An 18,822-nucleotide genomic window follows, 5' to 3' on the forward strand; every position below is an offset into this window, starting at 1 on the left:
CCAAGAAATGGATGTTCTGCCTTTTATCAAGCATTGTTAGTTGGGGATAGAGGCCCACTTTGTAGGAAGCACGGCACTGGTGAGTTTCAGCTGCTTTATTGGGAAAAATAAAATTTTTCTGATGCAAATTCACTGAAATTTCATAGAAGTATTTACTGATGTGGAATTGCTAAAGTAAGATGGTTTCCTATGCTTACATAAGAGGCAGAAAGCCTTGGTTATTAGAAGGACACCACATAGCCCAATAATATTACATAATACTCACACATTTTCTAAACATTAAGTATCTGAAACATTTCTAGGTTTTAAATGTTTCTCAGCAGTGTTGGGAAGCCCTTAAGCACTGGGCTGGTACATAAAATCTAATCAAATGCAAAGGAAGAACAAAAGAGACAGGAGAAAAGTTGACTTCTGCATTTGTAATTATTATTCTGGCATTAATGAGGTCAGATCAAAAGCCCATCTGAATCTATGAGATTAGCAATAACACAATTATTGTCAGAAGCAAGGTTTTCACACTGAAAACATCTCTGTAAGTTGGAGATTTTAATGAATTGAAACTTTCTTGTATATAAATATAATTAGGATCATCTCAGTCAGGGCAATAATTGGTTTAAGTCAAGTGTAAGATACTTGGGAGTATGGTTTCTTCTTTTTTTTTTGTATATTTTATTCTTAATTATCCTTGGATTCCCAGAAAGATAACTCTGAGCTATATTGCTGTTTGTGTGAAGCAGCTAATTTGTACTCACAGAATCGTTCATCAGTTCTCATGAGTGTGGTGCTGCCATTCCAGTCTTGTAGACACCATTTTTGCCAGCCATACTAGAGAAGTTTATGCATGTTGGAAAAGATGCTTTTTGCAGCAATTTTAGGAATTTTCTGTACAATAATTATATTTGCATTTGTAAATACTATTACTGAAAAGTTAAGGTTTCAAAGTAAAGGAAGTGAAGAACTAAGATTTCCTACGTGGTCTCAGTTTGCTTCCCTTGTGTGTATGTTAAGATGTTGCCTCTAATTATTTGACTACTTATTATTTTTACTCCACAACTTCATCTATATTTTGAAAGCAGACTGCTTTAATAACACCTATTCAGTATTTTGTCTTCTTATTTTTAAAAGTGCTGGTCTTACTAATGACACAGTATTCAAACCTTACATTGAAGGCGAGTAATTTTTCCTCCACATTTCAGCAAAGATTTAATGAATTTGTTTCTACAAGACCCAGAGGAGACAAGAACAGCTTCTCCTTGCCATGTTACAGCTGAAGCAGTGACACACTAAAGAGCTCAGGTCACAAGTTTCCAGTGAATGTGGGTTCCCTATTTAAAGCACAGAGAGACCTGGTTTTTCAAAGTTCAGGCAAAATGTAGCACAGGGCATAGATATTTAAAGTGTAGGTGGAGCTCCCCTTGCCTGCACTGGCTGGGGTACTCAGAGTTTCTTCGTTCCATGCCCAAGAACCATAGGTAGAGAGATTCTAGGCATGTGGTCACATACCTTCCAGTTTGGGGTCTTAGAGTGCTTGATTAAATGTGGGATTTAAATAAGTGCTCAGGTGAAAGCAAGGCTGTTACTGTTTCCTCTCTGTCACCAATGTGATGACTTAGCAAACACTGAAGGAACCCGAGTGACCAAACTGCGCTTCACACCTGGAGGGGCAGCAGTGGAGCCTGCCCCTGCCTGGGGCTCCCGGGCAGTCCTCTGGGATGTGCAGCAGCTTGGTGAGCCCAGAACAGGGCTGTGGGTTAGGGCAAGCCACCAAGGCTGCCCAGGGTAGGCCCCCAGGTGCCTCCAGGAGTAAGAGCATATTGGGTTGCATGGTTTGCCCACGGAGGGGGTCGCAGCACAAAATCACAACCAGGAGGCAAATTCAGTGTTCTCAGTCCCCTATGTGTGCATGACCTGCTCCTCACAAGGAAGGGAGTCGCTCCTGCACAGAAATACCTAAAGAGAATTCTAATCAGTCATTTCATCTGGTTCAGGATCTGTGCAAGTTTTGACTGATTGAAGGTGACACACTGAACTTTAATTGCAACCAGAGGTTCCTAAGTGACAAATCTTGTTGCTTTATGGGCCTTTTAAGTAAACAAAGTGCTTTTAGCAGCAGGCTGCAGCTGACTGACTTAGTGGAAATTAGACTTAGCCATGAATTCTAGGGTTTACTGTATTGGAGAGAATGAAGTCAAATAATCTGGAGCTTTAATGAAAATATGAACACTGGCAAAATGAGCAGGAATGAAATACAAACAGAACCTCAATAGATAGATACCCAGTACTGCAGTGCGAGAAGAAGGTACAGATTCTCATCAAGGCATTGATCCTTCAAGCTCCTATGTCCCTTAATCCCACGGACATCCAGGGCTCTCCAGATGGCAGTGCAGGGAGGTAACAGAAATGCCTGCAGCACTGGAGTCCCAGTGTGTGGGGAGTGCCCAGCAGAGCATGGTGAGCACCCTGACTGTGATGTGCTGCCGTTCTTGCCACGTGCTGTTTCCTCACAGGTACCTGTGAGTCTGCATTGCAGAAGAGGAGAGATGGCAGTGAAAACAGTCACACAGAGGCAGTGCCTCAGGTCTGCTGCCTCATGGTGCTGATCTCAGTGTGGGCTTTGCTTCAGGGGTGCTGTATTGCTCTTTCCATCTTCACTGTATAATTGGTGGTGTTTTCCTAGATTTTTCCTTCCCAAACCCTGAACATTATGTTCTTGGTGGGTTTTAGGGAGAAAAAATATTTTTCTATACCCTGGTCTCAATTAAGTTCCACTTAAACTAATTCTCATTCTCTGTGTGTTTACAATAAAGCTGTGGAGTTATTTGTTTTTGTTAAAAAAAAACTATTCCTAAGTAATTTTAAAGTAAAAAGAATTATTTTGGGGCCTTACAACACTGTTTCAGAAACACTTTCTAAAATGGCATCAAAATTCCAACCACTTTAACTTAGCAAAGCCCTTTGTCAACTGCTTGGTAGCAAGAAATCACCAACCAGATTGGTGACCCCTGTGTCTGTTTTACAGCTCCCCTCCAAGCAGGGGAACAGGCAAGGGCTGCCATACCTGGCCAGAGCACAGGGGTCCCCCAAGGGGTTCAGGTCTTGGCATTGCCTTGCCAGCACACACTGCAGAGGGGTTGTAGCCTGGTTGAAACCCAGTCCCTACCTTCATCTCCCCCAGGAGATGTCTGAAGTGCCAGAGTCCAGGACTACATTAAAGATGGAAGTGTTAGGAAATCCCCAACAACTTGGGAAGAGGATTGTCGTGGCAGCAATGTATGTGATAGTTGTGGGGAACATAACTGACCCCTAGCTCCTGATTCGAAAAACCACATGGAAAGTTTGTCACTTTGTGTTAGACCTTCTAGGGGTAGAAAAATGTCTTGGGTAGGAAATCCTTCTTACTTCAGGGTTGTCCCTATCTCATGCATTTGGTGGTTAAGGGCCCTCAACAGAAGTGACAGGTGTGAGCTGAGGTCAGACCCTGCAGGAGCCATTCATACTCCACAGTCCTGACCTTGGGATACATTTTCACCAAACACCAACCTAATCATCTTTTTTTTTTCCCCTCAGATTGTGGTTTAAATGTGCACAAGCAGTGTTCCAAGATGGTCCCAAATGACTGCAAGCCAGACCTGAAGCATGTCAAAAAAGTGTACAGCTGTGACCTTACCACGCTAGTAAAAGCACACTTCACTAAGAGACCAATGGTAGTAGACATGTGCATTAGGGAAATTGAATCTAGAGGTAAGGCATTGTTAATGGACTTCTGTTGCTTTGCTGATAATCCATTTAGATTGATCTGGGTCATCTGGGTTTCTGCTGAATGTATGATTGTTCAAAACAGATTTGCACAAGACATTTTATGACTGCCAATTACCCTGCACAGCTAATATTATACTTCGCATTATTTCATGGCTCATACCCATTTATAATTTTTATAGATTCTGCTAGAAATTGCTTAATAGACAGTTACTGCTTTACAGTTATATATTGGCACCTAACTTTCCAGTAATATATTTATTTTAAAAAATAAGTGAATGGGGTAAAACAAAGGCAGTTAGTATTGATGTGTTCCCTCTTGCTCGTTCCCCATGTCCACACTGAGTGTCCTTTTCTAGAATTAGCATATTTGTTTTCATTCTGAAATAATGACCGATCATCAAGTATGTTAATCTCAGTTATTTTTAAATCGGTTGTAATTGGTTTAATATGTTTCTTCAGCTCTGAAATCATTTGCGTAAACATAATTCAGTGCTGCTATAACAAGGTGGCTACTGCAAGGGTCAGGATTAAAAACCCAGGATAAGGTTTCATTCTAGAGGAAAAACCTGATGAGGCTTTGTAAACATGCCTGCTTTTTCTGCCTCAAATGAAAAACCTGGCAAGGGAAGAACTGTGTAGAAGTAAAATTAAGACTAATTTTAATCTTGTTAAAATGTTCATTGCAGGTCTTAATTCTGAAGGACTGTACAGAGTCTCAGGATTTAGCGATCTTATCGAAGATGTCAAAATGGCATTTGACAGAGGTACAGCCTTTCCTGCATGCTGGAACTTCGTGCTGATGTATTAAATATACACAGCCTGTGTCTCACGCTCCACTGCATCAGTGGTTTGAAGGAGTCCGACGGCTGTGCTGGCAGGAGGGGAGACTCCCCATCAGAAAAGCATATCAGCTTCACTCTGGCCTTTATTACAAAAAATCTACTTTTCTCCTTCCATCAGTATCTGTGCTCCAGTAACCATGTGTGTAGGAAAGGACAAAGCTTTCTGAACTACTGCCCTAGTTTGCAAGTAAAACTTGCTCAGAGGGGTGGGGGAGGGATAGAGGGTAAGTGGTGAAGTGCCTTAAGAGGGCTGTGCAACTTAAATCCATCTTTCTGGATGAAAGCTCCAAAATAATAAGATGAATGCAATAGTGCAAACAAAGTTTGAATTATTACAGACTAAAAGGAGGTCAGTGAGAACAAACTCTTCTCTCTGAGAAAAGGCAGTGGGAACATTAAAAGCTTTCCAGATGCAGTCCCTCTATCCCAATAGAAATCAAGGCCAAAATCTGTACTGGAAACTCTCGTTCCTGTTTCTCCTGAGGACTGGACCTATTCAGACAACATCTGCCTCCTCTGCAGCGTTAGCAGGGTGGGGATGTGCTGGGGAAGCCAAGTTCTAGGTCTGTGTCCGCTGCAGTCCAGAGTAGGTAGTATGTTGTAGCTAAATGGTGAACACATGTTTTTGCTATAAAACAGGGCTGTGGACAAAGCTGGTTTTCTGCCTTTTCCTTTTTTTCCCAGATTCCCGTGATTTTTCATTCAGTGCTGACAAATGTGTTGTTTGGCAACACAACGTGTTCAGAAATGGCTAAATGTCCGCACGTTAATACAAGACAGATACTGCTAGATCAGGCAGGAAAGTTTATAGAAAAAATCCAACAAACTGTATTTTTTAGTAATTATCTGAAACGAAGAAAGGATATGTTTCTTTATAAAATGCTTGAGGTTTTCACCCTGAAACGTTGAAAGTCACAATCCAGTACCTGTTTTACTTACAAAAACCAAAATCTGTAGTCATGTCTGTTTCAATAATGTTTTCTTAACCAAGTTATTATTTTTCTTTTGAATGCTGTTTACATTTCCAAGGCTTTAATGTCAGTGCCTTCTCCATACAGATGGGGAAAAAGCTGATATTTCTGTGAATATGTATGAAGATATCAATATTATCACTGGTGCACTTAAACTGTACTTCAGGGATTTGCCAATTCCACTCATCACATATGATGCCTACCCAAAGTTTATAGAGTCTGCAAGTGAGTATAACATATTTTGCTCCTGCTTTTCATTCTCTTTCTCCTTTTTGTGCTGTACTGACCTATTAATTTAATAGCTATCCCATCAGGTCTAACCCTGCATGCCGTATTTAGTAATGATTGCAGGAATAGATAGGCACTGCACATTACAATCTGTGTGATGCTACGTGATCATGGTTACATTTTTCTTTGCCTTTGTCACCAGGAATGCTTCCTTTTCATCACACATGGATTACATCACTTGTGTGCCTTGCATGAATCCCTGGTGCTTGACCATGATATTTAAAGTCTGTTGGGTGTATGTTGCCAAAAAGAAGGTGATTTATGGAAATGTTTAGAAATTAGATATTGTTTGTTTCTGGAGTTGTCGATTTTGAGTGTTTTCATAACCTGATAAGCACTCGTCCTAAGGCCACCTTTGGGGCTGGCCTTGCAGAAAGTGGATCTGCAAGCACAGCAGGAAGACCAGCTGGAACATCTCTCCCGAACATCCTGGCTGCCTGAAGCATCTCTACAATGTAGTAGTCACACCAGTCACACCTGGAAAGGTGTGAAGTAGCCGTGGGTAGAAGACAAGGGCTGGATGCTGGCCTTACTGCTCCTCTGGAGAAGGTTCTTTCCAAGTAGTAGGGAGACAGCCAAAGGCACAGATGGCAAAGTTCCCAGTACCTCCTGCTCTCCCAGAGTTGCACCTGTAGATTATTTGTGCAAAACCAGTCCAGTCAGCAAGGATTGCTGGAGGAATTTTTTTAGTAGGCTGCAGGGAAGCTTTCAGTGGAGTGCAGTTTGCTTTGGGGAGTTTTCTTTGTCCAAAACCAGTCACATCCTGATGGTTTTCTGAGCACCAAATCCTTTGCTGTGAGTAATCCAGCAGAGCTGTGAGACCCTGTCTTCTGTGCAGGCGACCAGTTGTTGCCTTTCTGTGTGTGAATTCTGGCTGTACATGTGGTGACAGTTGAGCATCTGTGTTTCAGAAACCACCGACCCAGATGAACAGCTGGAAATTCTCCATGAGGCGCTGAAGCTGCTGCCGCCTGCACACTGTGAAACATTACGGTATCTCATGGCACATCTGAAAAGGTAGGTGGAAAAGCTGGAAAGAACTCTAAGCCAAACCCATTTTTAGCAACCAGTCCACTTTAGCACCCTCAGAAAAGTGTGGGCAAGGCCCACCAAATCCTTGAGAGGGACTGTGGCAGGGAGTGGTAGTGTGCACAACAGCAAATTCTCAAACACAGGGGTTTACCTGTCTTAAAGCACTTGAAGGAAATAAGTGAAAAAAAAAATGCCACAGTTCTGAAACACAAAATTCATCTGCCTAACAAATTTGTGCTATATTTAAGGTTACAATGAATATTTATGGTAAAAAAGCCATTTGTACCTCTGGGAGTGATAAGTCGCTCCCTGGTCAAGGGACTCATACAGCTTAATGGTTATAGACGTGTCTTTTCCTGCTAAATCTCATCCACCCTTGTCATTCCTGACACCCTAAAGAACACGTCATGCACTAGGCTTGAGCTGATTAAGCAAAGTGTTAATTGGCCCTCCAACCACGTGTCCAGTGAGCTCTGCCTCAGCACTGTGGAGCTTCTTGTTCTACCTGCCACCTTCTCAAAACTGTAGGAGCATAAATTCTGTCTGAGGTTTCTCCTGCTCCCCAAGACATGATTGAAGTTGGTTAATAGGCTGAAAAATTGTTAAAGAGATTCTGACAGATGAATATCCAATACAATAGCACAGGTTCTATTTCATTCTGGAAAGCAGGGGGGAAAAATTGATGTGGCATGTTAGAGTATCCATTTTAGTTTCTCAAGTAACATGAACTTATTGTCAATATATAAGAATCATTCCTTTTCCTTAGAAAAATACTTTATTTTAAGCTCTCTTCTGCTTTTTTCTTTTTGTAGTTCTTCTACAAGTAGGAATATGTTGACTCTGCTGAGTCCCTCAGGCAAAATTCAGCTACTGCATTTCTGCCTGATTTGTCCATTTATTTCAGTGACATTTCTAACAAGTGTTTTAGAATGGACACAGGGATGAGAGACGTGGGAACAAAAAAACATGCAGCCTGTGAAGTGTGAAGTAAATTTTTCCTCACCCTGTTCAAGAGTAGCTGTTGCTGCTCTACTTAGCAACTTGCTTTTGCACATCATATTTCTGGTAAAGGTGAATGGTAAGGTAGAAGGGTGAGAAAATTCACTCTTTTTAAACTTCTTTTTAATTCTTTTGCTAAAAGGAGCTGTGAGCTGTTGTCTTGCTGCTGAATTCAGGTAATCAGACACAGCTCCTTTATTTGGAGTATTTACAGACTGGAGGCACAGCAGCTTGGTAAAATTGTCTGACTTTTTAAATAAAAGTTAAGGTGGAAAAGGGAAAATGGAAGAAAAACCTTGAGGTTTTATTTTTTGTATACCAAAGGATTTGTTCATGCAATGCAAGAGAGCACAGTCTGTGTGCGTGGCAGGAGGACAGAGACACTGACTCACCACAAACCCACACAGCATTTGTTTTTACTCAGTTCTGAGCGTTTCACCTGACACTCCCATATGTGACCTGCTGGAAATGGCGGCCCCTCCTTGGGGAAAGGCACACATTCCTTGCCGTGGGAAAAGGCACACATTTCTGTCCAGTTTCCTTGGCTGTCAAGCATATAGTTTGGCACAGAAGAAATGTGAAAATCACTGTGGTTTTGGTTTTTTTTACAGAGTAACACTCCATGAAAAGGAAAATCTGATGAGTGCAGAGAACCTGGGCATAGTTTTTGGACCAACTCTTATGAGAGCGCCAGAGCTGGATGCGATGGCTGCATTGAATGACATCCGTTATCAGAGACTTGTGGTGGAGATGCTTATAAAAAATGAAGACATTTTATTTTGAATATTTTGGGGGTTTTGTAATAAAAAAGGAAGCAACAGTGTTCTATGGATGAAGGAATATTTTAAAGTAATTTAATGGCTCTTGTCACTGAATTCCATATTTGCTAGAGCTTTTGGTGTATTCAGGATAAAAATGAAGGAACTCTTTGTCGTTTCTGTAGTGCCATTCAGCTGATGTTGAAAAAGGTTAACACATACTTTCCAGTACTAGTAATCCTGGGTGTTTATCATGGTAAAATAAAAAACAAAAAGCCTAAAGCTATTGCATGATTTGCTCCCTGTTCTCCCTGTTCTGGTGAGACTCATTCCATGAAGAAAACAACTGAACTGGTGCAGCATCTTTGTTCTGGATAGTTTGTGATTGTAATTCAGCATGTTTCTCCCTGTAAACCTGTTGTGAATTTGCTTTTTTGTTCTATGTAATTGGTTTCTGATACTAAAAAGAAGGCCAGCTTATGTGAAATGGAGCCTCTGGCTATTTATTGACATTTTATATTATTCTCTTCCACTTTTGGGGCTGATTTCTTCTTGGGTTTCTTTCCATTTTTTCATCGTATAGTAATTTGTTTTTATCAGAAACAAAATTGTACTTTAAATGTTACTTTAAGTAATTCTCCATTACATTTATGGTGGTTGCAGTGAAATCTGCAATGCTGAACAGTGTTCCTTTATTATTATTGCTATTTCAATTGTAATTTTGTATTTTTATCTGGCATGCGTATATTAATTTATTAAATTTTGCTTTTAGAACTCTAACATTAAGTTATTTATTTTTGCTTAATGAACATATTTCAAAAATACCACTTGTTTCATTTTTTGCATTGGCACTTTAACCCCGAATAACCTCTGACTTTGAAGAAGTGAGTTAGAGTTTTACCAGTTTTGACAAGACCATTCTGATCTAAATACTTTGGAGCCTGACACTTTGCTAAGGTTCCCACAAATTCCTTGCTACTATGAAAAATCCTTTCTTCATTGTCCAAGATGCCTTTCAAAAATGCTTTAAAACTCTTAAATAAACCAAAAAAAGTATCATCAAACCACCTACTACTTCATATTTTATATATATTGTTATAATTACCTATATGAACTGAAATTGCAGTTTACAATTACACAATTGTAGCTGCTCAGAGTAGGTAGATACACCACCAAATTTCAAATGCAGATACACCCCAGAACACTTGCTTTGTACTTCAGACATTCAGCTCTGGTGCAAACACTTAGCCTGCCTTGCAAGCACCACCTGGATCAGGAGGAGAAGGACAAGGAATAATCCCCTAGAGATCACAACCAGCTGTGTTCCCTCCTGTCAGTAATAAAGTGTCTCCCTTCATTGCCCTTCGTGCATGCCTGGCTAGGAGAGAAAGAAGGTGGCTCTTCTGCAGGTCCCCTAGAAGTGGGGAATGAAGGATCCCAGGAAGAAAAGGGTGAAGCTGGGGATGTACCCTGGTAAGTGTGGGAAGTGCTGCTCTGGGCTGGGGCCTGCTGGGGAGGCAGAGCGGAGGAGATTTTGAGAGAATCTTAAGTGTCTTTTTTTTTTTTTTTCAATCTTATGTAGTACTAAAAGTGACTTGCTGTTACAACTCCTGTATTAATTTGTGCACATTACCACTTTATTTATCCCAGTCAACTGGAAGACTATATATGTGTCTCCAACCATAGTCATTGGCTACCACCCAACCCAAAAGGGGTGGTCCATATACCTCTCAGTGACATCTGCCTTGCACTCTCCAGCAGCCACACACCCATGCTACTTTGTTCTAAGCCAACTCCTAACCATACTGTATTTCCCTCTGCTGCCTTGATGGTCTGTGATGCATTTCCTCACTCCCGTTTTGCCTAATGGTCCTGAATATCCCACTCCTCAGACCCTCCCTCGCTCCTGCCTTCCCTTCAGGATGCCTCACAGTGGCTGACCCTTTGCAATGTCCTGTCACTGCAATCGGCTCTCAGTTCCTTGCCATGGCAGCGCTCTAATGTCATCGGGTCTGTGATCAGGAGATAGCATTTTTTTTCCTAAATAATGCTGGTGGGGTTTTGCTGGTTGCGCTGCAGTGTTTGCATTACCTGTTATGTGCTTGTCCTGACACCTGGTGCCATCACAGCCAGCTGTGGCAGAAGCATCCTTTCCCCAGAGCACCCATCAGTAGCTGACACAGGGCAGGGGCAGAGAAGGGCATGGCTCTGGCACAGCAGCTCCAGCTGTGTGGTGGCACTCTGTGCCCTCAGCTTATCTGAGCAAAAGGCATCTGTTCTCGAGCACTGTGCGAGCAAATGTGAACTAGGTAGCTGTAGTGCCACTTCTAGAGTGTATGTAGTAAATGGCAGTAATTAAGATAATTACTGTTCTTCTGGTGTGAAGTATCCATCTCAGTGCAGCAGCAGGCAGGTGCTGCTGATGGTAAGAGCTGCTCCCCTTGCTTTGCTACAGGTGCTCTTAACTGCATTTAGAAATAGCGATGACCACTGAGAGGTGTGGAGCTGGATCAGTCAGAGAGAAAACACACAAAATAGTAAGCATGGATTCACTGTGGGGATAGTCAATGCACACAGGGCAAACAAGGTTTGTTAGCTACTACCAAGCATCCATCTTCTGCTGGAGGTGACGTCTTCCAAGCAGAGTTTAATAAGTGGTTATAATAATGAAAGTTCCTGCAGGAAAGGAGAAAGTCTAAATAGGAACACACTGCTGAGGGCAGAAAAAAAACCACACCAAAGCAAGCAGTCTACAACCCCACACACACCCGAAAGTAAACAAAAACACCCACCAAAAACCTAGCTCAAGAAACGTCAACTTCTCCCTGAAGCCTGTGCACTCCTGCCCTAATGAGCAGTAGGTGCAGGAGGTCAGGGTCAGGCAGCCAGTCCATGCTGTGATTAGCACACTTTGTTTTCCCTGAGTCTCACATTTTGATGGGCTATGAAGGAAACTACATACCAAGTAATGATAAAGCTTCAGAATGTGTTTGACACCAAATTATTTCAGTACTCAGCTAATGAAAGCTGGCTCTGTTTGCAAACCACCCTGCTCACCCTACATGGAGCAGAACTGCCCCCACAGAGTGCACATCTCTTGGGTTCAACTATGTGGGTCATGTGTTGTGTTGGGGCAGGAATGCAGAATGGAGGACTCCCAACAGTCAGTGAAGTACTTACTTGACTTGAAATCACAGGAATCAATAACCAGTGATTATTTATTTATTTTCTTCTCATGAAGTGTGTAAGTAAAGCCTCTATTTTAATCTTGTTTTTGTTTTGATTGGAATGAAACTGATCTTTCCTGATTGGTAATCATTAAAGCAGGTAGTATAGAAATAAATGTTGTCTTTGCAGTGAATTTGATACTTCTTTTTGCTAATCAGGAGGATGCTTCCCATAGGCATATAAGCAATTACATGATTTAAGTTTCATTTATTCATTTTTTAAATTAGACACAGAAATCTGGTAATTTTAGTATTTGTATTAGTTAAGTGACAATACAACAAATAACCTAAGTCTATAAGGAGCAAAGGCCATCAGTAAGTTGATTTCTTCTCTGAAAGAATTTATTTCCATGACAAATATGTGTTGTCTACAGTGCCATGGGATAGGTGTGGGCAGCTCAGGGTGGGGCTGGGCCGAGGAACCAACTCACTGGCAACATCTTATAACAGGGCAGTTGGCACAGCAAAAAAGATGAGAAAGAAGGTATTAAATTGAGGAGAGCTTCTTGCTTGGACTTCTAGGGAAGAAATGAAGGGCACTGGCAAGATGTATGGGTTGGCAGTGGTCAAGGAACCTGCACAGAGCATGAGAGCAAGTCCTCAACAAGGATAAAGAAAGGCGAAATCATTAAAAATTATGGAGGCAGGGAGTAAGTGTTAAAATGTATGTCTAACAGAAATTAAATATCAAATTACATATCAGAAACATTGGAGGGGAGAAAGCCATATCAGACAATGTTTGTGGGCATAATTAGGAGCTTTAGGATGAAGGGGGAAAAGGGAAGAAATCTTGCAGCAATTTCAGAAAAATGTTCCAGCAGTGAATTAACCCAGTGGTTCAGCACAAGGCTGACTGGGCCAGGCCTCTGCAGCTTCATGCAAAAGATGTCCCAGCTGGCAGCAGGCTGGCACAGAGTGCCTTGGTCCCAGGCTCCTTCCCAGTAAGCCCACAGAGTGCAAGGCAGCCTGGCACGTAGCAGCACACTGGACCCACTGCACGGCACGTGCTCTCCATGGACCTGGTCTGGGTGCAGGGCTCCTTCCCTGGATGGGGCCACATCTGCCTCCAGCTTCCCCTGGAGGGATGTGTCACTGTCCCCATTTCAGATTGTGGAGCAGAGGGAAAATGCTGCATGCTGAGGCTGTAGGAAGGGAACCTTTGGTGAGGCTTTAGGAGAGCTCTGTGAAGAGGGAAGTGAAACATGCACATGAACTTCTGCTAATGTCAGGTTAGCTGACAGAATGGAAAAGCCTGTTAATTATGATTTTATGCCATACCAAACTTTTCCTGTCTTTCCCCCTCCAATGGCAAAGGAAGAAAAAGAGGCTTCCAAAAGGCATATATGATATACTTACTCTGTTCCTGACCTAATTTTTGCATGCTGATGAATGTTCTGCAATGTTTTTATTATAGCTATAATTATATTGCAATAAGGAGAAAAAAACATTTAGTGAACCTAGCAATCATGGGTTTCTTTTTTAGTCATGCAAAATTACTGCTTAGCAACTACACCTCAGCCCTAGAAAGCTTATGTAATGCATGAGGAGGAGAGTTAGGACATGTGTTCTGGATTAAAGTGACTGCTGAGCAAACCATGTAAGGCAAGAGTGCCTTCTGCTTGGGCCACGTGCTGGCAGGAGCGTAAGCCAAGGGCAGGGGCTGTGTGCCTGATGGTGGGGCATGAGAAGCTGATTGAGGGGCTTGGTACTGTACCTCCAGCAAACATCCCCAGGGTGTCCTCTCTGCACCACTGGGCTGATTGGCGCTGTGAGCTCTGCCTCCAGCTGAATCCAAGGACCCCAGACCGATGTGTTGAGAGGAGGAAGCCTTATGTATGCACAGAGGGGTCCAACTCTTCTTCAGTTCTTACCACACTCTTCATCTGCCTTGATCATGGAATCATGGACATTTGGGAATATATAGATATACATATATACACACTTGGAGAACACTCCAGACCCCTTGCATAAACTGATCAGTTCTTCATGATGTGGGCTGCACCACAGAGATACTCTTCTTGATGCTGCCTTCTATATCTCGATTTGGACAGCATGGTTCAATTAAATTATGTGATGCCTGTTGCTGGTTTCATGGTCAGAATACCATTTTTATTTCTTTGATCTCTCCTAAGAGTGATGTCAGTAAGCTGCTGAAAGAACTTGTTTAAAAGCTTTTAGTTAGGTGTCCTTTCCTATTTTTCATGTTTTCTGTCTCAAGGACATATGTAGCTCCTTATATTAGTCAAGTCTTTATCAGTACTCTGCCTTGGTGGATTGGAGCAAATGGTTCTTAGGCCTCTGGGAGCCTTTGATTAATGTATTTCCTGAGGCAATTAGGCATTGTTTTGAAAAATACATTTGGCAGCCAACCAGGATTTATTTTCAAGCACTGTGTTGCCTGTAATTTCTGTTTCTTCCTATCAAGCCTAGAGATTGAATGCTAAGCTTTTTCTCTTTGCCTCTTTTTTTTTTTTTAAGTCTTATTACTAACTGTGTCACTAATGAAAACAGCATTGTCTAAACTATTAAAATTACTCATTTTGTAGATTAATATTCATAAAGTGGTGTATCCTAAAGCCTGCTTGAAGTCACTAAACTCAAAAGAACTTAGCACAATACTGATGCTCGCTGCTCATCTCCAGCACCTCCTCTGTTCTCAAAAAGGGAAGGGTAGAGATTCTTTCAATCGTTTGTGTTGTTTTTTTTTTTGTTGTTCTTTTATCCACTTTCATGTTTTCCAGCATTGTGATGCTGGACATATGCTGTTTGTACCACACAATAACTCTCACATGACATCTTCCACTGAACTGCTGGAATTCAGGTACACTGAGACTGCTGCAAAGCCAGTTGTCCTGCACCATGGTGGTGGTGTCTAAGATACCTCACAAAAAGAGAGATTCAAAGCCCAGCTAAGCAATTTTATTAAAAGTAGGCAGAGACAAATAATGAAATACATGTGAAGGAGGGGGCTGTCACAAACTGTTGGAAGGGTGAGTTGCACTGACACTTGCAAACCACTTCCTCACAGAAAACTGTGAACTTTTCCTGGAAGTACTTCCCCAACCCACACACAACCAATCTTTTGGAGAAAAGGCATAATTTCCAATTTTGTTACAGTACAGCAGATACACTGTTTTTAAAGTTTGTTTAAACAACACCAAACCCCAATAGTCCATTTGCAGCTATCCAGATGCTCACTCTTCTTAATAATTTCAAATACGATACAATGCTGAGTCTCTGCAGCTGCTTTGTGCCTCCTCATTGGAGGAAGACTTGTGGCCTGCCCATGGCTTACTTTGAAGTTCTCTCTCTGTAACATAAATAAAGAAGGGTCTATCTAAATTACAGCAAAGAATCATTTTGGCATTGCCTGGTGAGGATATTGGCAGCACAGGAGCCTAAAGAAAAAGCTGGAGGTACTGCCATGAAAAATGTGGACTGGTTTGATTTGGAATTCTCTCCCAGCATCAGGAGGGAGCTGATGTTCTCCTTCTCTTGCACTGGTGGGAGAAAAACCCCCACTGAAGTTCCATCTTTCATCTGCAGCTCTGATGTCATTCCTAAGCCATTGTGTAAGTTTGCTAATAGTATTATTTAAGAATGAGGCTCTTGCTGCTGTCATAACCTTCCTGGAGAGCCAGCAGTCAGTGAGCAGCCTTCCCAGTGCCCATCCCAGCAACTGCAGGGGGCACAGAAAGAGAAGAAAGGAAAGATATCATGAAGTTTTCAGAATTGATTATATAAAGTAGCCACAAAAACTGAAGATATATGAAAGTAGTCATATGGAATATTCTCTTCTTAGCGAAGGCAGTATGGTTGGGCTGGATGTTGTATGGAATAATGTGTATCACCTGGACACTGCTAAGCTGCTCACACCACAGAGCCACTTGCCGTGCTGCACTGTAAGCTTTTGTGTGTGAACCCAGGCTGTGTGCAAACTCCAGGGCTGCATGACAAATCAGCATAGATGTGGCTTTTGTCTGCTAGGAGGATGAATTTCATAATTAGGCTAATCTGGAGACTAGGCTTTATTAAGGATTGTTAAACTGGAGCTCTGTTTCAATGCCAGTTTCTCTTACGTGGCTGTTCCTCTGACTCCTGCACGGTTTGGGTTGTGCTCACATTGCTCCCCTCACTGTGCTTGTGTTTACCAGGATATTCCCCCAACTGCCCTGAGTGTGGTGTTTTGAATTCATGCCAAATCCCAAATACTGGTGAACAGGGAAATCTGGAATTTGGCTTCATTGCAACTCTAAGTACAAAGTCCTGGGGCTGTCAGAGGAGTGGGAACCAGCCCCTGACTCTTGCCTGGTGTGCAGTCCCACCCACGTGTGCCTCGCCACTGCTAGCCCCCACCCCTCCTGCAGGGACCCAGTTGTCACTTTGAAGGTGTTTCTGGAGTTCAGGGTATATATTTTTTTTCTGTTTTATCAGTTATAAACTCAAGCTCTCATCCAACACAAGAGGAACATGGCAAAGATCTTACAGGCTTCCAAGAAAGCAAAATAAATTTTGTATGACAGGTGAGAGCTACACACCAGAAGTCAGTATTTTCCACTAATTACCAAGAAAATGCTGTGTATGCTGGCAAATATCCCAGTGTAAGCAATAAAAGTGAGTATTTGGTGTGAGGTCAGTCCTGGGTAAAGCACACATCAACAAATCCAAGTGTGTTGTGTGCAGGAGTAGAAATCTGTCCCTGGACCGCATGGCTAGAGGGTGGCGTTTCCTGCTTTAAAACACTATGATGGCTCAGGTAGCACAGTGAGGTAGATGTTGACTTTTTAAAAGCAAACACTGCAGCCTCGGGTGAGAGGAGTGCATCACAGAGATCTGTGTTAAGTGTTTTCTGGGATCAGCGAGAGCTCATGGAGGGGAAGTACCATGTGTGAAGGGAGAGTGCTCTGCCACTCGACCTACTAGCAGAATTAAAAATAAACTTGTGTCTATGTATTTATCCAGATAATACTAGCAATGACAGAACCTGCACCTCAAAGCTAGATGCCCTGGGGTTCTCACAGGGTTACAGAGATGTTTTCAGGATCACAAAAGTTTATCCTAGTTGCACTTACTGCAGGTGTGATGTGGAGTGGTTTAGCATGTCTACCTCTCACCACAGTGCAGGCACACCGTGGGGAGTGAATGACATCCAGGTGGATGTTTGTGCTCTCATCCTGTAGCTGGGGTTATGTGAGGAGTGTTGTGGAGTGCTCAGTATTCCAGGAGTTAATCTCCTTTGTATTTCAGAGTGATGACAGTGCAAAAGGGTTGTAGTCAATTATATCCTTGTGGGCCAGCAATCAGAGAAGAGTCTGTGTAAGTTAATCCATGCAGCAGTTTTTAAGCATTAAAACATACTTCCCACATCACCAGCTCTTCTTTCTGCTGGCTATTTAGTGGAGCACCCCTCAAAATGTCTTCAGGAAAGCTCTGAGCTGTGTAATACTGGCCAAAACACGTCAGACCTCATGGGAGCTGAACAAGCATCTTGCTTTCATGTAAAGCTAAACTTGAACAATCTGCCCTGCAGTTACTCCAATGGAGAATCATCTGCCTTTAGAAACAGATAGGTGTATTTGAGCAGATAAATGTGAGCATCCAGAGAAATATTTCAGGCTAAGTGCTGCCTGTGGTCCCACTCATAAAAGCCACTGTATGAAACAGGGAAGGGATAACGATACACGCATTTCCAGAAGCCAGGCAATGCCAGGCTCCACTTACTGTACTGGTAGTAACCCCACTATATACTTACAAATAGAATCAGAATGTGCACCTAAAATATAATATGATGATATAATGCCACCTCCAGAGACAGACACTGCCAGGATAACATAGCTCTCAGGTGCCTAACAATCATTTAAACACTGCCTTTGGATGTCTCCACTGTCAGGATGCGGCAGAGCTGACAGTGGCCACCTAGTTCCCAGCTTTGACATACAGGCCACCTTCTCTGCCTAGTTTTACTATCAGCCTCCACTGCTTTGTGGAGTTTTTCTGCATCTGCAAAGAGAATTCATGGCTTGTTATTGCAGAAGTTCAGAACAGGTAGCAGTAATGGTCTGTGCCAGGCTAAGTGCATTTTTCAGCTTGAGCTGCTGAAAGAGGGCAAGAGCCTTCAATAAATATAGGTGCCACCTACCTGCACCTGAGAATGAATGAGATTTTCCTGACCACAGAAGCAGAGTATCTCAGGAGTCCTGCTGTGCAGGAAAGTCTACCAGAGGAGATGGACCAGCAAAGCTGTTCCTTTGCTGTCCCACCACTCTAGCATGGTTCACATGAGCTGCTATGCTGACAGAGTGGCCCACGGGGACAGGGCAGAGCAAACCTCACAGCTAATGGACTTGTCCTCTTTCGTTGTCTTGTTTGGCTCTCCAGTACGACCCACTAAGATCCCAGAGACAAGCCTTTTAATCAGATCAGGGTCCTAGGTGCAACCTTGTCAGGGATGACAGCTGGAGTTGAATATGCCACTGCTCTTTTCAGCAGCTTTATTCAACTCCAGGACAGGTTTCCTGGAGTGTCCATAACAGAAAGGCTATATGAAGCTGTAGCCTGCTTACCGATTCCTAGGACATTTCGTGGCTGTTCAGCTTGTGTCTGTCTGTCCCCTCTCCTGATTGTGTTTACAGTTATTCCTGTCTCCATTCTCAGTGCTGCACCTGCCTTGCCCAAAATGGTCAAGTGAGTCTCTGTTGCCGGTGTCATTTTTGTCTGAGAAGCGTGACCAGTGAGGGCAGGCATGGGAGCAGTGTTTCTTCTCAGCTGCAATAGGATAGCACTTGTGCTACTGATCTAACTATGTCTTTTGTGATTGTGGTCTCTCTGTCTGACTGTGGACCTTTTCCTTGCTCTTCTCTTTCTTTTCAGACCCAAGTCTTTTTTTTTCAGAATCATCCTTCAGATTAGGTGTGCACCATGTCTGTGCTGTCACTTGCAAGCTCTG

General features: G+C 42.6%; 1 protein-coding gene across 1 annotated transcript in view; it reads left to right on the forward strand.

Annotated features, from left to right (window-relative positions):
* CHN1 (chimerin 1) overlaps nt 1–9,429 on the forward strand; it is a 97,327-nt gene extending 87,898 nt beyond the window's left edge. Inside the window, exons 9-13 of the mRNA XM_050340157.1 lie at nt 3,568–3,741; nt 4,446–4,523; nt 5,660–5,797; nt 6,772–6,877; nt 8,503–9,429. Of these exons, the coding sequence (XP_050196114.1) occupies nt 3,568–3,741; nt 4,446–4,523; nt 5,660–5,797; nt 6,772–6,877; nt 8,503–8,674 (668 nt within the window). The 3' untranslated portion in view covers nt 8,675–9,429. The remainder of the gene's footprint in view (nt 1–3,567; nt 3,742–4,445; nt 4,524–5,659; nt 5,798–6,771; nt 6,878–8,502) is intronic.
* Nucleotides 9,430–18,822: the final 9,393 nt, after the last annotated feature.

This window comes from Myiozetetes cayanensis, unplaced genomic scaffold, assembly GCF_022539395.1.
Source record: "Myiozetetes cayanensis isolate MyiCay16 unplaced genomic scaffold, myiCay2020 scf9, whole genome shotgun sequence".
NCBI lineage: Eukaryota > Metazoa > Chordata > Aves > Passeriformes > Tyrannidae > Myiozetetes > Myiozetetes cayanensis.